Raw genomic sequence first — 22,468 nt, forward strand, 5'->3', positions numbered from 1 at the left:
TAAGTATTAATTTCGGTTGAGCTAAATGGGAATCAGAATAGAAGTAGTGGTTTCACCTAATGTGCTTTGATTTTGAGGCAGTGCATTATGAGAGTTGTAGTTTTGATCTCCCATTTTTTCCTGTAGATTGGAGACTTATACCTGTTGTACATATCTGTGTGTGGAATACTACAAGTTAGCGGAGCTAGTCAAAAATAAAGGCAGGAATCACAGGTCTTATCACGCAATAGGGGAACACAAGTTAAAGTTGAAACACAGTTTGGCAAATACGCTTTCAACAAAATGTTGTGTTCTAAGTGTTCTTCGTGCTTTTTTGTGTTCTGGAAACAATCAGAGTGTGTTTGATGAAATCTCAAAAATTTTCATCCTGTTTTGGGATGAAAACATTTTAAACTTCTTTTTCCATGTGGAACAGTAGTTGTAAAGATTGCTTAGCTTAAATTGAGTGAGCTGTCCCTCTGGCACTTATTCTTTGATGTGGAAGTTAAATGGGTCCTGTGGTGACAACATTGACAATGCACAATTTTTTTTTTAAAGTAGAAACAATGTTGTCTGTTGCTGAGTAAAACCATGTTATTGTACATTATTGTTCAGGTCCTTTTAATAACAACAAAAAAAATCCCTCTCTCTCCCACACCCAAATTTAGTTTTGTTGCTATTGTAATTGCTTTCCAGTAATTGTCTCTGTGGTGCTACATAGAAAAAGGGTAGAGAGATTTGTGTTCTGAAGAGTGTTCTACTTACAGGTCTGATGCCTAAGAAGGAAATATAGAGTACAGTAATGAAATGTCATAAAACGTGTGCTGTACTGTCATCCCTCTGAATTTTATTTTGAATAGTCCTGCAGAAAAGAGCACCTGGAAAGTGTGCTGCCTAAGATCAGGATAGATCCCTCTGCAGGTAGTGACAGAAGGTGAGAGGTATTTTGGATGAGGAATCAAGAGCTGCAGAGCTGGTCAGAGGCTGGGAAAGGAGATGGTCAAGGAATGCTAGAGCTTTACTAGAGTTTTGGAGGTACGAATGAGGCTTTAAATTATGATCAGGGAACAAGAAAAACAGTTTAGCTGTTGTATTCTGGATTTGAGAGGGATACTAGAAAGGATTTGAAAGCAGTCATGTAAGGGATGGAAGGTAATCATTCTGATAGGATAATGAGTAGGAAAGGAATTTACATTAGGAATTTTGAAGAAGATAATGTAGAAGACCAGTGCATGAAAATTTCCCTTGAGTGGAGTGAACAGTCTTCTCTTGGTATCTATCAACTGTATTGGGAAGAAGTTGAAATAGTTGTAGGGAATCTGGGACCTTATGGTATTAAGGGATCTGCCTTCTTATCTTTTTCCTAAAACGGGTTTAAAGAAAGATTTCTTTAACTCCATAAGGCCTTTTTTTGGACTTCTAATAGTTAAGTTCAGGATTTCCTTGTGTGACTTTTATCACCCATAAAGTCTTTCACTTTATAGGCTTCTTTCTTTCTGTCTGTGATCCCGAATCTCTCAAGGAGGTATCTAATCATTCTTCTTTTTTCCCCTCTTCAGTATAAACTAAATATGCCCTTCAAATCAGTAACATATTTCAAGGATATTTAAATAGTCCATTTTGAAGCATGAAAACATATATTCTGCTCATGTGTGCAAATTTATCATTACACTTGCATGCCAGGCTTGATACAGGTCTTGCTTTATTTCTTGGTGACAGAAATATCCCATACTCTTTGCTGTAATGGAATGCTCATGAAGTTGGTGTAAAAAAGCACTGTGAAGTTGTGGCTTGAGATGTAATCCCACCTGTGACTGTAGACTGTCAGACCTTCTAAAAGTCATTTTAGGGAGACACAGCTTATGTTGGCAAAAAGAACTTCCGAATGCTATGGTTTAATATGTGGGAAATATACAGAAATTGTATAATGTGGGAAGACATAGGAGAGAATTGAAAGCAGGACTTCTTGATTCAATCTAGACTGGTCTAACTGTGCTTCAAAAGCATGAACTTCAGTTCTGTAAAATGATTATCAAACCTGAGTGTCCTAGAAAATTGCTGCATTGGAGGGCATATGTTTCAAGCATAAAAGGAATGCAGGGATGGAAAGGACTTCTAGAAGACATTTTGGTCCGTCATCTCTTGGGGTCATATGTAGCACACCTATGATTATCCTGTAACCGGATTGATGTTCCAACTTCTCTAGACAAGCTGTTTCAATGCTTAGTGTTATTTTACCTTTCAAAGAATGCTTTTTGTTTTCTAAATTCTGAGTTTTTAATGCCTAAACTAACTTTTCTTTGTATATTAAGCAATTCATGTTCTCAGAAATTGGGTAGATTTCCGGTAGTGGTCTGAATAAAAGCAGCACTTTAAATGGAAGAAATAGGATGATCTGATTTATCTTAAACAGGCAAAAGGAAAAAAGAAAAATAGAAGCCATCCTGGAAAACTGTTTCTACCCCAGAGTCTCCCTGAAATGGCTTAGGGAAGGTATTGAACCCTGAGATTCCAGAATTGTTTTCAGAAGCATGGAGAATTTAAACACAAAAACTTAAAAACTTTAATGTTATGATGTGAAGAAATGACATTAAAATTCACAGGGAGAACTAGTGCTTTCAGATTGAAGAAAATGGTTTCTAGTAAACAAGAGTGACCGCAGTCTGCAACTTCAAACTTTGTTGCCCATTACTCTTTCTCCTGCCTTTGGGGTGGTAGTTTTCTACAGTGAATCTGACAGCCCAGTCAAAATGATTCATAAGGCCAATGGTGAAAAGTACTCTTTATTTTTCTCTGGTGTAAATAATCTCTATCATTCTTTATGTGTCCTGATTTCCTCTTCTTGTTTCTTTGCATGTGTTTTCTGAGTGTTTTTTTTAGTGTTTCTTCTTAATGCATGTAACCTCTCCAATTTACAGTGCGCTTTCTGTTAATTGTTTAAGAAGCATAACAAAAGTATAGTGTAAATATTGCTGAAGAAATTGAGCTTCTAAATATGGAAAACCAGTGTGTTAGAGGTTTTGCATGGCAATAATTTGTCCATGATACCCATCTTGGGTATGGCTGTAGAATAGAAACATGGAGAAGATTGATGCCTGTCTTGTGTGTCATCCCATTCCCTACCCCAACAATGCAGCTTGCACAAAGTTTGGGTGCACAGGAAATGTCCCTTTTGTTTCTTTCCAAATTGCAGAACATCTCAGTGAGGGAGATATTTGAAAGGAAAATCAACATGGTAGAAGAAACATGGCATGGCATTTTGAGTGAGATCCAATGCAGCAGGACAAGCACACTGACTGTCAGGGATTCACTTGGGCATATATGTTCTTTCTACCTGCTGGGAAGTTCAGGAGAAAATTCTACCAGGCCATAATGGTTAGATTCTTATTTTTTTTTAAGGTACTCTTCTGCATTATTGCCTTAATGTAGGCTTCAACATATATCTAGTTAATGAATGAACCTTACCATTGCTTTCTATAGAATATGGAAAAGAAGAATATAAAAGAATGTGTACTGTTGGGGTTTTACAACCAAAGATTTAATTACTAATTAACTAGTAATTAACTCGCTAATCTTTAACAGGGCACTAAAAGAGTTCACAGTTTCTGTGGTGTCTTCAATGACTTCTATCAGAAGTCCTGTGTTTAAAATATTTTATATTATCTATGTGTAACAATGCTTCATGACTGTTGAGTAATAGTACTAATGGTTCTTCAGCTTTCTCTTGATAATTCAGGTGTCCCCATACTTTTGAAACTAATCCCAATTTAAGGAAGTTAAAAAGCATATACGTGTATGTGTGATGGATTTTTATTATTTTATACATTCAAAACAGCTTAAGAAAGTTTTGAGTCCTTTGTGGGTAGTGAGAATGGTGTGGAAAAGAATGCTCTTGCAAGACTATTGTGTAAATTCATTTTGATATGCTCCATCTGTTGAGTAACTATGAAACTTCAGCAGTTTTAAAACAAAATATTGTTTGGGGAATCTGTCTCTTCACTCTGCCATCAAATTCATGTGAATACTAGTTACTGACTGTTCATAAACCTTTGAGAAACATCCATTATTGGGCAGAGAATACTTAAATTACAACCCCAACAAATAATTTTTGCACTTCTGTAGAAGGACGATATTTAACAGAGATGGCAACTTTTGCTTTGGCTGCCTTCTCCTAACAGACTGTTCAGATGAATAGTTCTCGTCTCATCTTTTTCTTTTCTGCTCTTGCTGTTTAAATATCAATTCAGGAAAATATGGCATGTGATTAACTTTTTTTCTAAGTTAAATATGCTAGTTCCATTCTCTTCTAGATAACTACTTACACATTCATTTATGTATCTGAATTTAGTATCTCATTACTACTATTGTTGGAAGTAAGATTCCAAGTTGGACTTTTAAATCCAAAAGTATATTACTGCTGCAGCGGAAAACTGCTGGATTTGGATGATTGCAGTTTGTGTTGTGCCATGTGCATGCATGTAAAGAGATATGGTAGTAATGAGTGTTTTGTATGTCCAAACCCTAACCGATTGTACAATGACTTTTTACTTAGGCAGGTTTTGTACTAACAGTTTTCAAGTGCTCAGGTCTCTAAGCCTTGGCTGAACTTGCAGCAAAAAGTCAGAATGATCACCAAAACCTTGTTATATTTCAAGCAATCAGAGGAGGTGAATCTGAATAAGAAACAGAATCTACCCTTCCTCTTCTCCCTTCTGCAGTATTTCAAAGCTCCAGGGGGATAGAATTTACTTCATCCTGTTCTGCAATGTTCAGAGAGGAGACCTCTGTGAGTGGAACACTAGCCTTGGAGACTTATGTCAGCTTCTTGAACTACTCCTTTGATTTTATTGTTAAGTCATGTAGGATGGGAGACATTTCATGCTAGTTCTAGACATTTGGATGTTATGTCGAGTCTCTTACATGGGGCATAACTGCATTCTAGAAGTATCAACCTCTCTCTCTCCTCATACCCCCTTCCCTGTCAAGGCAACAAGAAGGAAAGCAAGGTACTTCCAGAATTAACTTTAGGCAAGACGTGTAAATATTAGGTGGCTAAAATTAGGTAAAGTGAACTCCACCGGAAGTCATTTTTATTCTCTGTTTACACATATAAATGAGAATAAGACAATAGATGAAGGAGAACTGTCGTGGTCAGTGCATATGGGGCATCGCATTGGTATGCATAAAGCAAGGATGGCTGTGCTATGAATTTTTGTTGGGGTGTTTGATCTCCTGCAAAAGCCATGTAGAAACCCTTGGACTTTGTGGGCATTTGCCAAGCTGTTTTTTGAGCTGTTTTTTTCTCTGTCTGTCTTTGGTTGCTTCCACATCTTGGGAGTCCCATTGGTTTGTTAAGTGCCTTCTCTAACGTTAAACATCAGTATGGCTGAAGTTCTCTGCGGGTGTGGACTGACAGGATAGTAACTGTAGAGTGGATTAGCTCCCACTAATATTTGGTGGAACTAGGGAAAGGCAGTTGATGCCTGCTTGTTCATTACAAACAAGGCTCATCTGGACACTGGAGTTACCTACTGTAAAATTTGGGAGGAACACTTGGAATTGAATGAAGGCTTTTTACTTTTATGGTTCCAAGTATTTTGATTTTTTTTTTCTTTCACCACTAGCAACAGGCCTGCACTCTGAAGACCAAAAACTAAATGAAAGTATTTTTCTTAACTAATTTGACATCTTATTTCCCATTTCATCGCTTTTTTTTGGTCACAAAATATATAAGGCTGAAATTATACTGTGCAGGGAAAAACAGGCAAATAATCCCAACAGCATAAACTTCAGTTTATAAATCTGAGACTTGCAACCAGACTGTTGTACAAGAAAACAGATGCCATGCAATAAATTAATACTAAGCTGAATAATAAACAAGATGTATTGTTAAAGGTCTGTAATGCAAAGAAAGTGATTTCAGACTTTCATATGCTTTTTTTCTGTCTTTGTTTAAATGAGGCCTTTGCATGTGTTTTCTTTATTGTTCTCTTTTGCACACATTTAAGCTTTGTTGGGTTGAGAACTCAGTCTCTGGTTGGGCAGTGGTGATTAACTTACACTAAATAGGCAGCAATAATGTGATTTGAGAATGAAAAGGATTCATTTCTTTTAAACGAGGGGAAAAAACCCAAGGTTGAAGGAAATAGTTTACATAATCTGTAAACTAGTTAAGGAGCTGAATATTTATGCAGGTTGAAATTGAAGCTTAGTTGCCCTCTAGGGGTTTTACATTAATACAGCATATGCTAGCTTTTGGGTGTTGTTTTTTTTTCTTTCAGAATAAAGGTGAGACAAGTCTTTGGAAAAAACTTACATACTGACAAATCTGTGGTGGTGGAGGCATGTGTACATCTGCATTCAGTGAGTAAAGCTCATTTAGTTCTAACCCCAAAAAACAGAGGAGAGATTTTTAGCCAGATTATGTTCTTTTAATTTCAGTGTACCAGTGGAGAATGCACTCACAGTTATCCAGTCATAGAACTGAGAGGTCTCAACCAGGAAAGACCCTTACATAGAACTCAAGATATATCCCAAAGAGCTTTCAGTCCTATGTAAACATAGATGATAAAAGGTTACTGGGGGATGTAAAGGTGCTGCTGAAAAGGCCACAGTTATGGCAGCATTAGGACCCTCAGTCAGTTTCTGCTTGTGTCCCAGCCACTGAGTGCTGCTTGAAATTCTGTGTGTCCTCAGCTGCCACTGGCTCATGTGCAGGATCTTCTGTCACATCTTGCCTACAGCAGCTTGAGCCCTAGTTATGGCTCCAGTGGCTGAAGGTGTTAGAAACAAACTTTGTCTCCTTCTTTAGAAAGCAGTTGACAAAAACTGAGTAGTTCTTGTTTGTTTGTGTGGTATTTCATAGGAAGTATCCTCATGCCATGGGAAGAAGTGTGACTAATGGCTTCTAAACTGAAGCTACATGTAGATTTCCCCTTGCCTTAACTTTTAATGTCTCCTGTGCCAATGGTTTTGTAGCAGATGCACTGTTAATACTTATTGAACAATTGCTAAATAAATTCATAAAAGTGCAGTTGTTTTTCTAAATATAGAGACCACATTTATGTGATTATTTTTGCTGTTTCTTTCATAACGGTGTGACACTGTATTACTCTAAAATGCTCTTGCATCAGAAACAAGATATTTGGAGCAGGCAGAATAGATGCACTTAAGCAACCACCTCCTGCCAAACTTGAGTACTTGTGTGCATACAGCTTGAGGAGCACAGTGTAGTCAACTGTCAGAAGTTAGAGCGCTGTCCCTGAGGCTTCATTATACCAAACTGCACCTGGATTTGTGCCAGTAAAGTTGATGGTCTTACATAGATTTTTATGCCATTTACCCATTAAGCTTTACATGAAGAACAGTTTCTGGATTTTTGAGGGGCTTTCATACCTACTTCCTGATGTGTTTTGTTTTGCTTTGTAGATTTGTCAAAGGCTTGTTTTAAAGTCCCCTGTCTACAAATATTTCATTTTACTGTCTTCAGAATTATAATGTTTCCTCTGAAGAAATGGCCTCATCTCTTAATTTCTGTATGAAATCAGGTCTGTTATTACAACCCCTTATACAGATTAATGCTTTATACAACGCTTTGGCCTGGTACTGTTTGGTTCCAACAGCCAGGACCATCCCAGAAGCACCTGCTTGGATGTATCTGCTCTATGCTTGGGTATAACATCATGACTTCAGCCTGATGCTTCCTTGTCAAAACCTGTGACTTTGTCAGCAGAGCTCTGTGGCATCACTTCTGCCTTCTCTTGCTCTCTGATGCTTGATGTCCATACCCAATCTTCCTGGGCAGTAAATGTTTCCTGGAAGCTGTGCTTTGGACAAAAAGGCATGGTAGGTTAGAAAGGAGGGTGTGTTGGTTGTTTTTAGGATTTTTTTCCTCCCTTCCATGATCAGTTTCCCTTTGTGAGTAGAAGCCGATGAACTGATTGCTATCCTTATGCAGGTTTTGGTCCGCGACAGAACTGGTCTGTAAATAAGGTAATAAGCTGTCAGTCCTGCATTGTTCTGGATAGCCTTGGCCTCATCTGGTCGGTGTAATATCTCTGAAAAGTTGGAAGACAACGTGTATTACAAGCTCCGTGAGGATGTGTGGTGTGGGGGAGTTTGTGATCCAGGGGAGCATCCTAATTGCCCTGTTACCACAGGGCAGTATGCAGTGCTTGCTGCTCATGGAAAGTTTTTCGGGACCCAAATAAAATACCAAGCTATGCGTTGTCATTTCAAAAAGCTTTTGTGTAACAATTTCAAAGATACAGGAGGAGTGTGGTGGCTGGATTATTTGTGGGCTGGTATTCAATCCTTTTTAGGTACCTGGTAATTGCAGTCATTTATTTAAAACACTTAATAGAAGATGGAAGATATATGTTACACAGTTACTACCAAATTTCCAGATCTTGCTAAGCTTTAGTAGTGTGCTTTCTTGTCACATGGTTAAAAGCCATCTCTTCAAAATAATAAAATAAATAAAGAAGTCTGAAATTCTACATGCCTCTGTAGTCAATGATGCAATTTCTTTTGAAAAAGTAATTTTACATACTTTATCACATTGTGGCAACGATTGCAAAGGGTCAAGTTACTCTTTGCTATTCAGTTCAGTATATGGAAACAGCACAGTTTTTATTTTTTTTTCTGAAAAACTGCAGTTCTGCTTCTGTCATCCTTACAAGCACTGAGTAGTACCTCATTCAGCAGGAATTCTTCCCACACCTCCAGACCAGCATTAGGCTAGCTATGTTTGAAAAAAGAGACTAAACATATACTGTGAAGTAAGATAAGTATATGATAGCTGGTTTGGAGATGTTGGAATGATGGTTGGGGATGCATTGTGACCTGTAAGGGAAAGTTACTTCCTCTTTTAATAACTGTATTAATCTTTAATATTTGACCCTTTTTGGAGTGCCCAAAAGGCCTGAAATTTTGACCGTGTTCTGTAACCTGTCCTCACCCTCCAACTGGAACTCTGGAATCAGTTTCACTTGTGCTTAGAGGATATTTTGGTTCATTCTGAGAAGGGAGAACTACTGCTACTACTACCAACCTTCCGTATTGGAACTTTGAGTTAAAAACATAGTTTTGGAAGTCCAGTAAATTGAACTGAGTGGGGAGGGGTGGAGGGGGGCAAAAGGGAGACTCCCCAAAACAGCATGCTGTAACTGAAAGTTGGTGTTGTGGTGGAACAGCTGGGCGAGTTCCTCTTCAGGAGTTCCATAAATGCCCTGCTCTATCCCCACCGTGTGGTAGAAGGACATTACTGTTACTCCTGCCACTCGGTGAAGCTCTGTCTTTTAGAAATAGATACATTTTTTTAACTTTGGAGTTCAGCTAAAGAGTCAGTCGCTATGGGACAGAGGGAGGGGGATGTTGTTTCTTTTAATCATATGTTATCCTACCTTCTCAGCTGTCCCTGAGTGGCTCAGCAGCTCCAGACGGAGATGGGAGGATAAGCAGCGGCAAGGCTGCTCTGTGCAGCTCGAGCTGGATGCACTTGTTTATATAAAAGCAGGCAGTGACAGACAGTAGCCATGGGGGAACTTGCATTTGTTCCAGTTCTGCCTCTTCCAGCGCCTGGTATGGTAACACTTGATGTCAGGGATACTTACTGCAGGGTGGCAGGAAAATTAGATCAAGTCAGTCTTAAAGGAAGCAGTTGTTTGAAACCAGTGCAGTTTAACTAGGTGGCTGTACTCGTTGGGTATGCTTTACTTGAAACCTTATATAGAAGGCGATGCTTGTGCTTGACAAAAACATTCCCAAAGCAGGTTTCTTTACCAGACAAATCACCATTTACCAAAATAAATTGTTTCACAGCAGTGTGCTTACTTTGCTTAAAAGGATATTTTTTTGTAATTTCAATAGGAAGAAAAGGAGATCTGCTTTTCTTGATGAATTTGCTCACGTAGCCCAGCAGATCATCATCTTTGAGCACTTAAATCTGCCTTGACTGGCAAAGTACAGTCACTGTAAAGCCTTATACATAATAGTTATGCCCTTGCTATTTCTCCTCTGTCTTCTGAGGGCATAACCCTCTTTTATGTACTTCTGTGCTCTGGCTGTCTTGCTTAGTCAGAAGCAGGAGGACTTAGCTCTTAAAGAACTGGGTTGCTGGAATTTAATAAATATGACAGTGTACTAGATTTCTGTGTGTTTGGGGCAAAATACACATACATATGTAGATATGAGTGTATAGACATGCGTATAAAAATGCTGACAATTCCGTATGTCCAGGGTGAGAGATCAGATCAGGTCAAGCTTGTGTCTACAGCACTAAAACTAACAAGCAGATATTTCCTGTATCTTCTGTGCCAAAGCTCCATTTGCTGTTGAAGTCCAAGTTTGTTGAAATTCTACTGATTAAACACCTATTACTAATAAATTATGTTTACCACAGCATTTCATTAGCATTTAGCGATAGTCAGGAAATTACTGGCTGACAATTTAAGGTGTATGTTTTTTAAAAGTAATCTTTTCTGGCTGTCAGTCACAGTCAGTCAGTCAGTCATGGCCAGATTTCCCAAACGAAGATTTGGGAAGGGCTCTACCCACGTTTGTTACAAGCGCACTGGTGGCTAAAGAGGCCAATAAGAGATAGGCATGTCTGGTTGCAAAAGGCACAGCAGAAAGACTCCTTAGGTGGTAAATTCTGCAAGACACGATTCTTTCTGCGTTGTCTTTTCTCCTCAAGAGTGATCCTGCGTTTTTTCTCAAAGGCATCAGCAGTGTTAAAGATAGTGTGCCTCCAGACCTCCCGATTGGAGACCAGAGTAGACCAGTTATGGTGATCAATATGGCCGTGGTTGAGATGTTGTTTCACTTTTCCTAGTAAGATTTCATATGCACATTCAACATTCATATCAAACTGAAAAGTAACTTTATTCTCTCCACCCCTTGTCCCCCAGAAGACATTTTGGTCAGATCTCATGTGTGCAGGATGTAGAATGAGGAGAGCTGACCAGTCCTTGTCTAAGCAACAGAACTAAATGCTCCTGAAAGTACCATGAGAATGCATGCGTATATTTTTTTCAGAACTCTTTTTTTTAAAAAACTCTTAATTACTTTATTCTGCCATATTTTTGTTAACAGTTTTAAGTATTAGTCTGGGTTTTGTTTAGTTGAACTGATTGGATTGGATTGGTTTGGATTACTGTATTTGGCTGTGTTCCTCTGCTTGTTATTTGTGGTTTTTTTTTCTTAAAACGATTTTTCTCTTTCTTATACTCTGCTTTTCAGTTTCATTCCCTATTTCTTGGTGCTTATTATGAATTCAGAAAGAAAAGGTCCAATAATCTGCTGTGGATAAGTGTGGGTTAATTGGGACAAACAGAAGTACTGTCCTGCTGTCTCTTGAGGTTTCTGGATATACCTCTTACAAACATCTGCAATTCTTAGTCTGAATGGGAGCAAATTTTAAACTACACAGAGCATTTGTAGTGAGTCCGGTGAGAGAGTTTCCCCCAGCACAAGCCTCTGCATTGTACTGGAATGGGACTGTGTCTTTATCGTTTGTGGCTTTCCTGGATTTACTCGTCATTCCTTGATGCTAGTTTCTTAAGATCCTCTTTTTTCCCCCAGAAATCCTGTCTTTAATGATTGTTGGGTTTGAAAATAACAGAAACCCTACTAATGTTTCTATAATGAAAAGGAGATTAGCAGCTGAGTGTGATTTGAATTAACTGATGTTGGAGAATCCCTATGTGCCTTACATGTGTTTTCAGAACTGGTGTGATATTATGGTTTCCAAAAAAACCCCACAAACAACACAAATGAAAAAAAACGCAATAATTTTTTTAATGACTTTTGAAACAGAAAGTTTAAATAAGCCACTGATTTCCTATATTCATTCTAAGCAGTTGACCAAACCCAGAACCTTGTAATATCAATGCATTTAAGAAATGAAGATTTGGAAGACTGTAGTTCCTAAGTGAAGGTAGATGGCATTTACAGGGCAAGTAACTGGATTGTTCTGAAAAAAATCCAGACAACCAATGCCCAAACATTTTTGATCTGCACAGAGTGCCTTTCCTCCCTACTGCTTTGGCCTGTTCTGCATCCAGCTGAGACATACTTTGAGGCCAATTAATTTTTGCAGCAGGATTTTGAAAACTTGCTAATGAAAAAGGCACGCATGGTATGAAACAAATAAATACAGTTGCAATTGTTGGGACTTCAGCAGGACTTGAGCAAGCCAGGGCAGATAGATGTTAAAGGAATTCAGGGTAGCATGTATCTTTCCTGTGTTGGGATGTTTTTTCCCCTCTTTCTTTATCTTCTTTTGGGTTCTTGTCAGTTTAGACCCACCGTGTAGTGATTGTAAGGGTTTTGAAGGGCATGTGAGAACTTTGTGCTTCAAGGTATGAGGCAAGCTTACAGCTGATAGGGGTGAGGAAGAAACTTCTCTTGAGAAAATGTTTTTTCCATAATGTAAACTTCCGGACACATTTTTCTAAAACAGCAATTACTGGCTTCTGAGAAAGATGGTGTACAGGACAAGTGGGCCCTTCATCTGATTCAGTATTTTGTTTTCTAATCTCTAAATGTTCCCTAAAGCAAAGTCTTCAGATTTGTTTCTAGGATATTGGTAGCATGCATTCTTTATCCCAAGACATTGTGTTTAGAGAAACAGTTTATAGCTTTTTGGGAAATATTCTTTCTCTGCAGTTTACAGTTCTGCTGTTTGCCTTCCTGGTGATTCTCTTGTGCTGTATGTTCATCTCTCCATCATGAAATGAGGGATGTTTCAACATTTCATAATGGAGTGCCAGAGATGCTGAGGTCTACTGGAGAATCCTCTGTTTGCACTGTGTACTTTAAGATAAAGCTGCTGTTCTGTGCTGAGAGTGCCCTGGAAAAGATTGGGCAGAAGGATGAATATCCCATTCCTGAATTCTTGGGATTCTCTTTCTTCCCCAGTCCTGAATTGTGTGCTACTGTAAATCATCTGCCCTAGGACAGATGTTCCCAGCAGTACATCGGAGCTACAAAAGCTGAAATTTAGCAGATTTTGGGGGGCTGGAAAATAGAAAGTATATGTTTATTTTTTATGTTATAGCAAATGAAAATTGTGTAGACAAAGTATTTGATCTGATAACAGAGGTTCACTTGAAAGAAACAAGGTTATTTTATGTCAATTTTCTCTTTGCCCTATATAAGATACATTTAATTATTTCATGCTATCTCCTCCTATTCAAATTAATCTGTCATATATATTGTTGCTCAAATTAGAATAAGTCTTTAATCAGCTGTGTTATGCATGCCATAGTAGACTAGAATGGAAAGCTACTCCTGGCATACTGACGATGCGTGTATTTTATTTGTATTTGTAATTTAAAAGTAAAATCAGAAATATTGATTTCTACTTGACTGGAGAGATGATTTAGTTTGAATATCAGACTGATCTTAATCAGGTGAGAATTAATTGAGTTGGTGGTATTAGATATTCAGTGATGTTAACTGAACCGTGATCAATCTACAGAGAAGCTTTCTTTTGTACTGTGTTAGAAATATCAAATAGCTCGTACTCTACAATATAAAACAATCTCTTCGTGTTCATCCTTCTACTTCCTCTGGCTCATTAAATGCACCAGTAATCTGTTCTGTGCATACTGAGTAATCTTCAAAGTAACAAGCTAATAAATCACAATTTAATAGAAAATTAAAAGCATAACAATTTCACCATAAAATGTTGCTGACAATGTTTTGGATCATTTTAATGTTTTTGTACACATTTTACAAACATAGGTTTTAAGATCTTGTCCTTGTTTACATTTTAAAGGGAACTGTTCCCTCCTCCTTCCACCATCACCCCCTAAATCTCCATTTTTACTTGGGCGTCTTTTCTCCACCCAGTGGTAGACCCCAAGGGATGACCCAAACACTGGACAAAACTATTTCCTTTTTTTGTGTAGAGGGAAAAACCTACTCCAGGAATAGAACATAAATGTGGTTTGAATCATGATGCAAGCTTTTTTTTATTTTAAGAGTGTGATAGCAGTATCATAAGTGTTGAGAAAATATAAATGGTGAGATAACACCTCTGTAGGACTTTCTCTTAAGTAGTAAAATTGTAAAGTCTTTAAATAAACGAGAGCCAGACCCGAGAGGATCAATTTATCTTGATAATGGGGAATATTTCATTTATTTTGTGTACAAGAACATCTGCAAAATAGATGCACAATTATAATTGATAAAACTGCAGTTCTGACGTTATATGAATGGTACAACACTTTGCAATGTATGAGGCAATACAAAAGTGCTAAATATTGTTATAGTCTGAATCTACAAAAAAAGGAACTTTCCGAAATAGCCTTCACGCTACAAACAGTTCATACATTGAAAATAACAAGGATGATCCCTTGGTGTTGTTATATATGGTTGTCTAGAGATGAGTCCCAAACACTTTTTGTTCTTCTCTTGCTTTGAGCATGAAAAGACTTTAATGTTTGCAGAAAGAAATAATTAGGTATCTAATATTTAAAAATATTTAAAGTAAAAAAAAAAGTCCTTTAAAAATCTGCTACAAATATAATCTGATGCTGGTTGTTCCCCTTTATTGAATCACAAAAAACCCCCCCAACTTTCAATTTGTTTTTAGTGCTTGGGGCAGGACGTTACATTTTTTTTCATAAAGTGTTTCCTTTACATACAAGTAACTGAAATTTTAGCAGTCCAACACACTGATTCCACACTTTCATTTTGAATGCAACACACTGAAGAAATCAGCCTAATTCTGCCTGGGGGTGGAAGGGTGTTGTGGACTACAGAAAGAACACTTGCATCTTAAATATGGTGCCTTGTTTTTGTTGTCCACTGTTTGTAAGTCCGCAGACACTGAGATTAAGAGTGTTAAATTTAACCTTGTCTGGTTTAATGGTGTGGAAGAAAATCATCACCTTTATTCAGCAGAGCTGTGGCTCTGTCTTATGCCAGATGTTGGTTTGTCCCTTTGAGTCAAAATCCTACAAGTTTTTTATTTTTGTCATACAGGAGCAAATATTTCTTGAACCTGTGAATATGTTTTAGAATGAAAATGGGCAGTACCCTGGTTTTTTATTTCCTTTTTTTTAATTAAGAAGTGTATGTACTAGGACATCTGTTGGTGGACCCCCACTAACTTTGTTATAACTTTCTGGTAATGTTTCTGATCTTTTAAAATTAACACTTTAGTGTGTATTGCATATGCTTCTCTGACTGCTTGTGTAGACAGGGAAATAATTTGTCCAGTCTTTATTCTGTGATAAGTGAACTGTTACCCAGTTTCATGTCAGTTTCCATCTGCTTTCCTTATTACCTTGTAATAAAGTCATAAAACAGAGTTGGGGAAAAAGCAATTAAAAATACAGAAGAAAAACGTTCTTCTTAGATGCTACTTTTTTCAGCAAAGATTAGTGTGGACTGTAAAGATCTTTGTAAACAAAATGTTCTTTGTTGTGTCAACCTTCTAGCTAATTATCAAAGAAACCTTAATAAAAGAGTGCTCTGTAACTTCAAGAAGTTCTTAATCAACCATCAAATATACTAAGTCAAATATACTCAAAACTAATTCTTGATACCTGCAACATAATTTGTATAATTTTATATTTGAATGGAATTACACAGAGACTTGGAATAGGATTTTTATTTAAAAATGCATGTCTGGACAGCTTTATGAGTAATTTTAGTAGGCTTTTTAAAGCTCTTTTTTTTCTGTTCTGTGACTTTGTGTCAGGATCTAATTTCTGCTTGTTCTCTGTGTTGTGCTTTCTCAGGCAGGTAAGTTGGGATAGGGAGACCCAGTGATATCCTGCTTTTGCATCCTGGGCAAATTTGGAGGTGCCAGGGGCCAAATTGAGCTTCCCCAAATTGATCAGGGTCTGAGATGCTCCCTGCTGAAGAGTCAGTCCTTGCTAAGGCTGATTCCTCACTGACCTCAGCCAAAAAGCCCTCATGTCTGTCCCTGGAAATCATGTGAGCTATGTCGTCTTCCCCTTGTAGGCAGATCACTTGCACATGCCAGTATGCCGCAGTCAGTGAGTGAGAACTGGCCAAACTGAATTGCTCTGTATTCAAACATGGTTGTTCAGCTTTTGTTCAGTTGAGAGCAGACCTTTGTCATGGCAAAGTTACCATTTGGCCTTACGTATGTGGTTGATTTAGAGAAGGTACTAAATTGCAGGCTTGATTTAGCCGTTTAAATCTCTCTATGTGGCTGTAATGGCCAAAACATAATGAGACTTAAAATTCTCAGAACTGTGCCCAAAGCTTATTTTGGATTTGCTTTACAAGAGAAGCACAAAGCTTTCTGAGAGAGAGAGAGGAAGGTGTTGAAATCCAGCCTCAAATCAGTGATGAACTGTTCAGCGCACTATCTCTCAGCTGTAGCCTTGGGAAGACATCTTCGCTCCATGTGCATCCCCCTAGACCCAGCTTACAGCATGGAGAGGAGCCTGTGGGATAACCTGTGTCAGATATGCTGTCATGAACCATCACTGCTGCAGGTGAAAGGGGGGGTCTGTGGCCAGTTTCCGTGGTAACTGGTAGGCACCTGCAGCTTGTTGACGCAGTAGTGGATCTGTCCTTGCCTGTGCACAGAGCATTCAGTGATGGACATATGTAGCTGTCCTGGAAAAGCCTTGGCAAAGGGTTGATTTTATCAAGGGCAAGCTTTTTCCCCCTTTCTAACAAGGCATTTTCACTTCTGTTGCATTGAGCTCTGTCCCTCAGTTTGTTTAGTTTGTATTTATAAATATTGGGGTTAACTTTTATTGTTTGTTTGAAACGTGTCTTTCTTTTGTGTTACAATCTGCAATGAATTTGCAGAGTGGTTCAAATTTATCTCTAGTTTTGTGCTGCTTGAAAGAAAACAAATCAGCCCATGAACTTGTAAAATCACAGAAAGTCATTTGCTAAAGTCGTAAATATTGGATCATACACAGGATTATGAAAAGATTAATTCTGCTCTGAAAGAGCAACTCTTCTTTGTATGATGTATATCAGGAAGGAGGTTTGTTTGAGCCTAAGGGTGGATTCTCTAGTGTTCTGATTACCACTCAGAGCTACTAAAGTGTTAAACTACAAAAGGTTTGTAACCAGATCCTGTGTATCCACTCATGTTGTGGTGTTTTGCTGTGCACCCTGAACCTTTGGTCCATAATGCAGCTATTGCTTGAGTGAGGAATGAGTGGTGATTGTCAAGATTACAGAGATGGAGATTAATTTTTGGTTCGAGATTATATCTGGATCCCTTGTGCACTATTTGCGAGATTATTCTCCAAACCAGTAGTTTTAACACTCTTTGTGCTGCTCAACATTGAGACATTTTATTTCATGGAAGAGTTCATGGAATCATAGAATATGCTGAGTTTGAAGGGACCCACAAGGATCATTGAGTCCAATTCCTGGCCCTGTGCAGGACACCTCAAGAATCATACCATGTTCCTGAAAGCATTGTCCAAATGCTTCTTGAACTCAGACAGACTTGGTGCTGTGACCACTTCCCTGAGGAGCCTGTTCTAGTGCTCAGTTACCCTCTGGGTGAAAAATCTTTTCCCGATATCCAACCTAAACCTCCTCTTGACTCAGTTTCATGCCATTTTCTCAAGTCCTGTCACTGGTGATGAGAGTGAAGCAAGATAAAGCATAGTTAAAAATAAAACAATGTTCTCCAGACTCCTGTAAGGTTTCTGGTAAATGTTTGTAACTAAACCTGTCTTGCACCACACTCCTTACATGGCTTTTAAAGAGAAGAGATGGCTAATCAAATTTTGTGTGCTCATGTAAGGATGCCCAATATGCTTTAACCTCCTTTCTTCCTCTCTCTTGTTAAGCATCAGTAATGTTAAAGCTAAATAGCTGGAAGCAGTTTTATCACTTTGCAGCAGTGCCTGGCCCTGTAGTGCAGGTAGGGCTTTCTGAAGCCAGGGAATGCTTGCAATTGCAGTTCAGGTTTTTTAGTTCATTGGGACATCACGCCTTTAACCAATCAAGACTGGTGAGCTAACAAGTGAGAGGGACCTCCCGTTGTCTTCTGTGGTTTTGTACTTCACAGCTTCCAGAAGAAATGATTACTTCTACAAAAAAACCTCAACCCAAAACCTCAGCACAGCACTTAAAGAAGTGCCCATGGAGAGTAGAAATCAAACTGGTCATTAGACAGACCATAAGCTTTCAAAGGCATTGAAAGTTTATTCCCAGAAAAAAAACCAAAGGACATTTTTAGAAATGTACTAGTAGGTATGATTTTTCTGAGATGTTGATATAGGGACAGTCAATGTAAACAATCCAGGAAAGAATAGAAGAAATGTCAGGTTCACCTTTGAAAACCAAAGAAACATTTCAATAACCTGATAACACTTTTCTTGTGTTGTTCTGAGCTTACACTGCTTTGTACATTTCAGCTGTCCAGAAGTTTCCTCAAAATTGTGCATGTGTATTTGGATGACTTTAGGTCAGCACATGCTGAACGAGATCTTAGAAATTCGGTGTGGTTCTTCGAGCACAGGTTACAGGGTCTTCCCAACTGGTAATTAACCAGTCAGTTTAAACCCATTTTCTGCATACTTTCATCTGTTTTTCAGGTAGTGTGTGGTGAAGTTACCAGTGTGTAACACTAGGTGCTGTGTTGGAGCATGTTTTAAGTGCTCATCAATAAATAATACATTAAAAGTAGATAAGAAGTCAATTCTTTGCAAAGTTTTGCAAATGTGTATATTTATACATTTGGCAGTATAAGGACACTTAAGTCTGTCATCATCACTTTCAGCAAACACTACCTTTACTTGTAAATTATTTTGGTAAAAGCCTACTTCATATAGCCGTGGGCAAGCAGATTAGTCTCACCTAGGGATTGCTTGCAGCTGTTAGATCACTTTCTCCTTAAAGTCTTGCCAGTAGTGTCCAGGATACTAGAAGGTGAATTTTGCTCCACAGAGGTCCACGATTGCTTGATGCCCATTTCAGTGGGCATCTGCTCTGAGCAAAGGAGAGGATTGCTGCTTTTATAGACACAAATCTATTTTCTTGTTTATTGAAGTCTTGATGTAATGGAAGTTACATCATCGTACAGATCAACAGTTACTTAGGAGGCAGATTTGAAACTTCAGCTAAATGTCTTGAACACATACAAGGCTGGGTACAGGACTATGTGACGGTGTGTTTAACAGTCGTGCCCATATTTTCACATGGTCGGTAACTTGCAGGTGCTTGAGGTGCCTTTTTGATGCCTAGTGTGACTTCAGAAGGTATAATAAGTAAGAATATATAAGTGAGCTAAAGAATGGAAGGGATACAAAAATTGCTGTTTCTGTAAATACTACATAGCTGATCGCTGCATATAAGAAATGGAAGATTCTAGTGTAAGTACATGAAATACAAGTCTTACCGTCCAAGTTTTTGGACAAAACAGAGTAAGTAATGCATGAACATATGATACTCATTGTACATATACACTGAGCATAGATAACATGATTTATACTGTGTTTGATGTAGCAGCATTAATTTTTGATTGTACTGGATTAGTTGTAAATTTTGCTAAATATGTGCAAGAAGATAACGATTTCTGTATGCCCTAAATTTGCTGGATATTAAATCACTACCAGTAAGAGCTTAGAAGAGGAAAAATGGATGCAATTCTGGATGGGGATGCAGTAGAAGGGAGCTTTGTTCTTGACCTGGGTACTGGTTGATCTTGGACACTTGGCTTTCTCTTTCTCTCTCTCTTTCTTTTCCATCTGCTAAATGCAGCTGTTAACCTTTTAGCAGACCTCTTAGAACAAAACAATTTGAAGTCTTCTGATAGAAATAACAGCTAATTCTTATCTAGAGTTACTATTCAGTGAATCATTTGTACAGGGTGTTGGTAACAATGAGGCATAATTTTAGTTACTCCCAGATAAAACCTATGTCCTTAACCATGACTTTGCTGTTGTTTTAGTATCTCACTGACTTGTTTTTAAGTTTTAAGACCCTGAAAACAGACCAGGTACTTTCACTTCATTGAACAACTTAATTGTTCTTAAATGCCAGATATCATGATCCCAGAAATGTAGATCATCAGTATTTCTGTGGACAGTGCTCTTTACCAGACATTTGGACTTTGAAGAAATTCCGTATTGAAGAACAGCTACAGGCCACTACACAATGCAGAGAAGATACAGAGAAGACAGCAGTCCTTCATGGAGCACTGCAGTGCCATGGAGTACAACCTGGCACTTCCAGCTTTCTCCTTGCATTCCCAAGAGAGATTTTTGGAAATGCCAGGAAAGAACCATGACCTCACAGTTTATCTCCAGTCTGAACCTTCACACGAGATTATTGCCAGTGGCATTTCTTTGAGGCAGTAATTGCTGTCAGCATTGCTGCCCTCTTAATTTAGATTAAATTAATTTAATGTGGATACAAACATACTTCAGTAATTCCAAAAGCTTTTGCCGTAGAGGAAACACTAACAACCCTGGTTTACCTAATTTTTCATGATTCCTTTTGTTTTGCTGTGATAGCCCTGAGTAGACTGTATGAAAAGCAGGCACAAGAATCATGGATTTGCTGCAAGAATAATTTCAAAAATCTGTTGGTATTAGCAATAGCAGTATGTGTGTGAATGTGTTACATGATGAGGGGAAAATCCCAATTAAAATCTTGCTGCTAAACAAGTGACAAAGATCTTGCAAACAGTATGAGACTCTGGGCCAACTATGGTTATATTAATAATAATAAATCAGATCTGGTTTGATACCTCCTACACATGGATTTTTTTTTACCAATTGTCATTTTTCTAACTTTAATTTAGTTCGTGTTGATTTTTTGCTTCCCAGCTTTTACTAAATGCTGTCAAGAAACTGGTTTTCTTATGGTGGTGAAGTGTCGGCAAGAGAATACAGCACTGAAAGACTGCCTGGTTGGCTAGTAAGTCCCTCATGAGTTTTCATTGGTTTTTTGTGCATGGCCTATACTAATCTAGAAATGAGTAGAAATATTAACTATTCTCAAAAGGCTTGTGCAAGGTTAGGGACTTTGATGTATTTTCTGTAAATGGTATCTTTTCTTTATTAGAACCGTGTTGGTCAGGCCCTAACTGACAAGATTTTATTTACCATATAAATATATGGCTGTAAAGACTCTGTCCGTGATTTACATGGTGACAGATTTCAGCCCAGATGTCCTGTAGCCCTGTATTTGCTCTGTTGCATCACATATGTGAGGATGGGGGTGAGCAGGGAAGCACCTTCATACTCTGTTAGTGAGACAGGATAAGTTTGTTTTCATTTTGCTTCTTGAACTGTTCTTTAAGATTTAGTCTGTCTTGAAAGTGTCCTGCTGTTGTGAACAGCAATAGCAGCAGCAGCGGGAAATTGTTAGATATAAGAGAGGTCAACTTGAAGCCATGGTGGATTGAAATGTTTCTTTTGGAAGTCCTAAGTTATTCCCAGTGCCATCAGGCTGAGTGTTAGATTCTTAAATCTGCCAGGGTGAGAGTTGGGGATTTTTTGAGTTTCACTGGGAGAAAAAGGATGTTCATTTGGTTTTTGGTGGAATGTGTGTCCTGCTCTGTTAAACCAGAAATTAAGACTAATTGCCTTTGAACTAGTGACAGTTATTCTCAAGTATTTGGGAACTGATGAAAAAAACATGTCCAATCAGGTGAGAATTCAGGCCTAACTGCAGTCAGAACTTGCTGGAGTTACTCAGTTTTATTTGTCAGTACCTTTGCCTTTTTAAAAAAATAAAATGAAACAAAATGCTACTGGAAAAAATGTTTAGTGCTTGAATTGTTATACTTAAAAACAAAATTATAAGAAAAAGGAATTGAATGTAATGATCAAGGACCTACATATCTACTGTTTGAGACATACACTTTAACCTCTTCCAAATAGTTGTTTGAGTGCATAAAAGAATATAAGTGGACTCCAATAGATTTCCATACTGAGGAAGATAACTGCAAATAATAAATTATTCAGCTGAACTGAAACACCAAATGTCTTTCCCTTTTTCTACCTTTCCTCTTGGTGGCTTCACTGTAGAGGCTTGAAAAGGACTATGCCTCAAGAGAAAACAGTGTCATGAGAGAATGCAGATCAACTACTATTTAGAGTTTACAAAGATAACTGTAACATGTATGTACTTTAAAAAAAAGGTATTTTATTATTGAAGGCAGGCAAGTTTTCTTTGGGTGTTAATGTGCAGTATCTGTTCCATATTCCAAGACGAAAACCATTATTACGTATTTTTCTGTCTTGCAGCTATTCTGATCCATCATTCTATGAAGAATGCAAAGCAGAATATTTGAAGCAAAGAGAAGAATACAGAGCAACTGGAATTAAGAAAAAAAGACAGAAGGTTACTTCAAATGTATAATTAAAACTTAAAATGAACTTCTCACATTTTATATACAACTTTGATTTTCAATTGATTTAAACAGACTTAAATGATCTGTACCCCTGTGTGGAGTTTAACTGAAATACACAAGATGAAATGAAGGGAGAATAGAATAATCTCTAAAATTAAA

The 22,468-nt window shown here is 37.9% G+C and overlaps 1 protein-coding gene across 1 annotated transcript in view; it reads left to right on the top strand.

Moving 5' to 3' along the window:
- CMC1 (C-X9-C motif containing 1) overlaps positions 1-22,468 on the top strand; it is a 44,937-nt gene extending 22,469 nt beyond the window's left edge. The window contains exons 3-4 of the mRNA XM_027675437.1: positions 20,778-20,868; positions 22,203-22,468. Of these exons, the coding sequence (XP_027531238.1) occupies positions 20,778-20,868; positions 22,203-22,317 (206 nt within the window). The 3' untranslated portion in view covers positions 22,318-22,468. The remainder of the gene's footprint in view (positions 1-20,777; positions 20,869-22,202) is intronic.

Source organism: Neopelma chrysocephalum, unplaced genomic scaffold (genome assembly GCF_003984885.1).
Source record: "Neopelma chrysocephalum unplaced genomic scaffold, ASM398488v2 Primary Assembly neopelma1_26, whole genome shotgun sequence".
Lineage (NCBI taxonomy): Eukaryota > Metazoa > Chordata > Aves > Passeriformes > Pipridae > Neopelma > Neopelma chrysocephalum.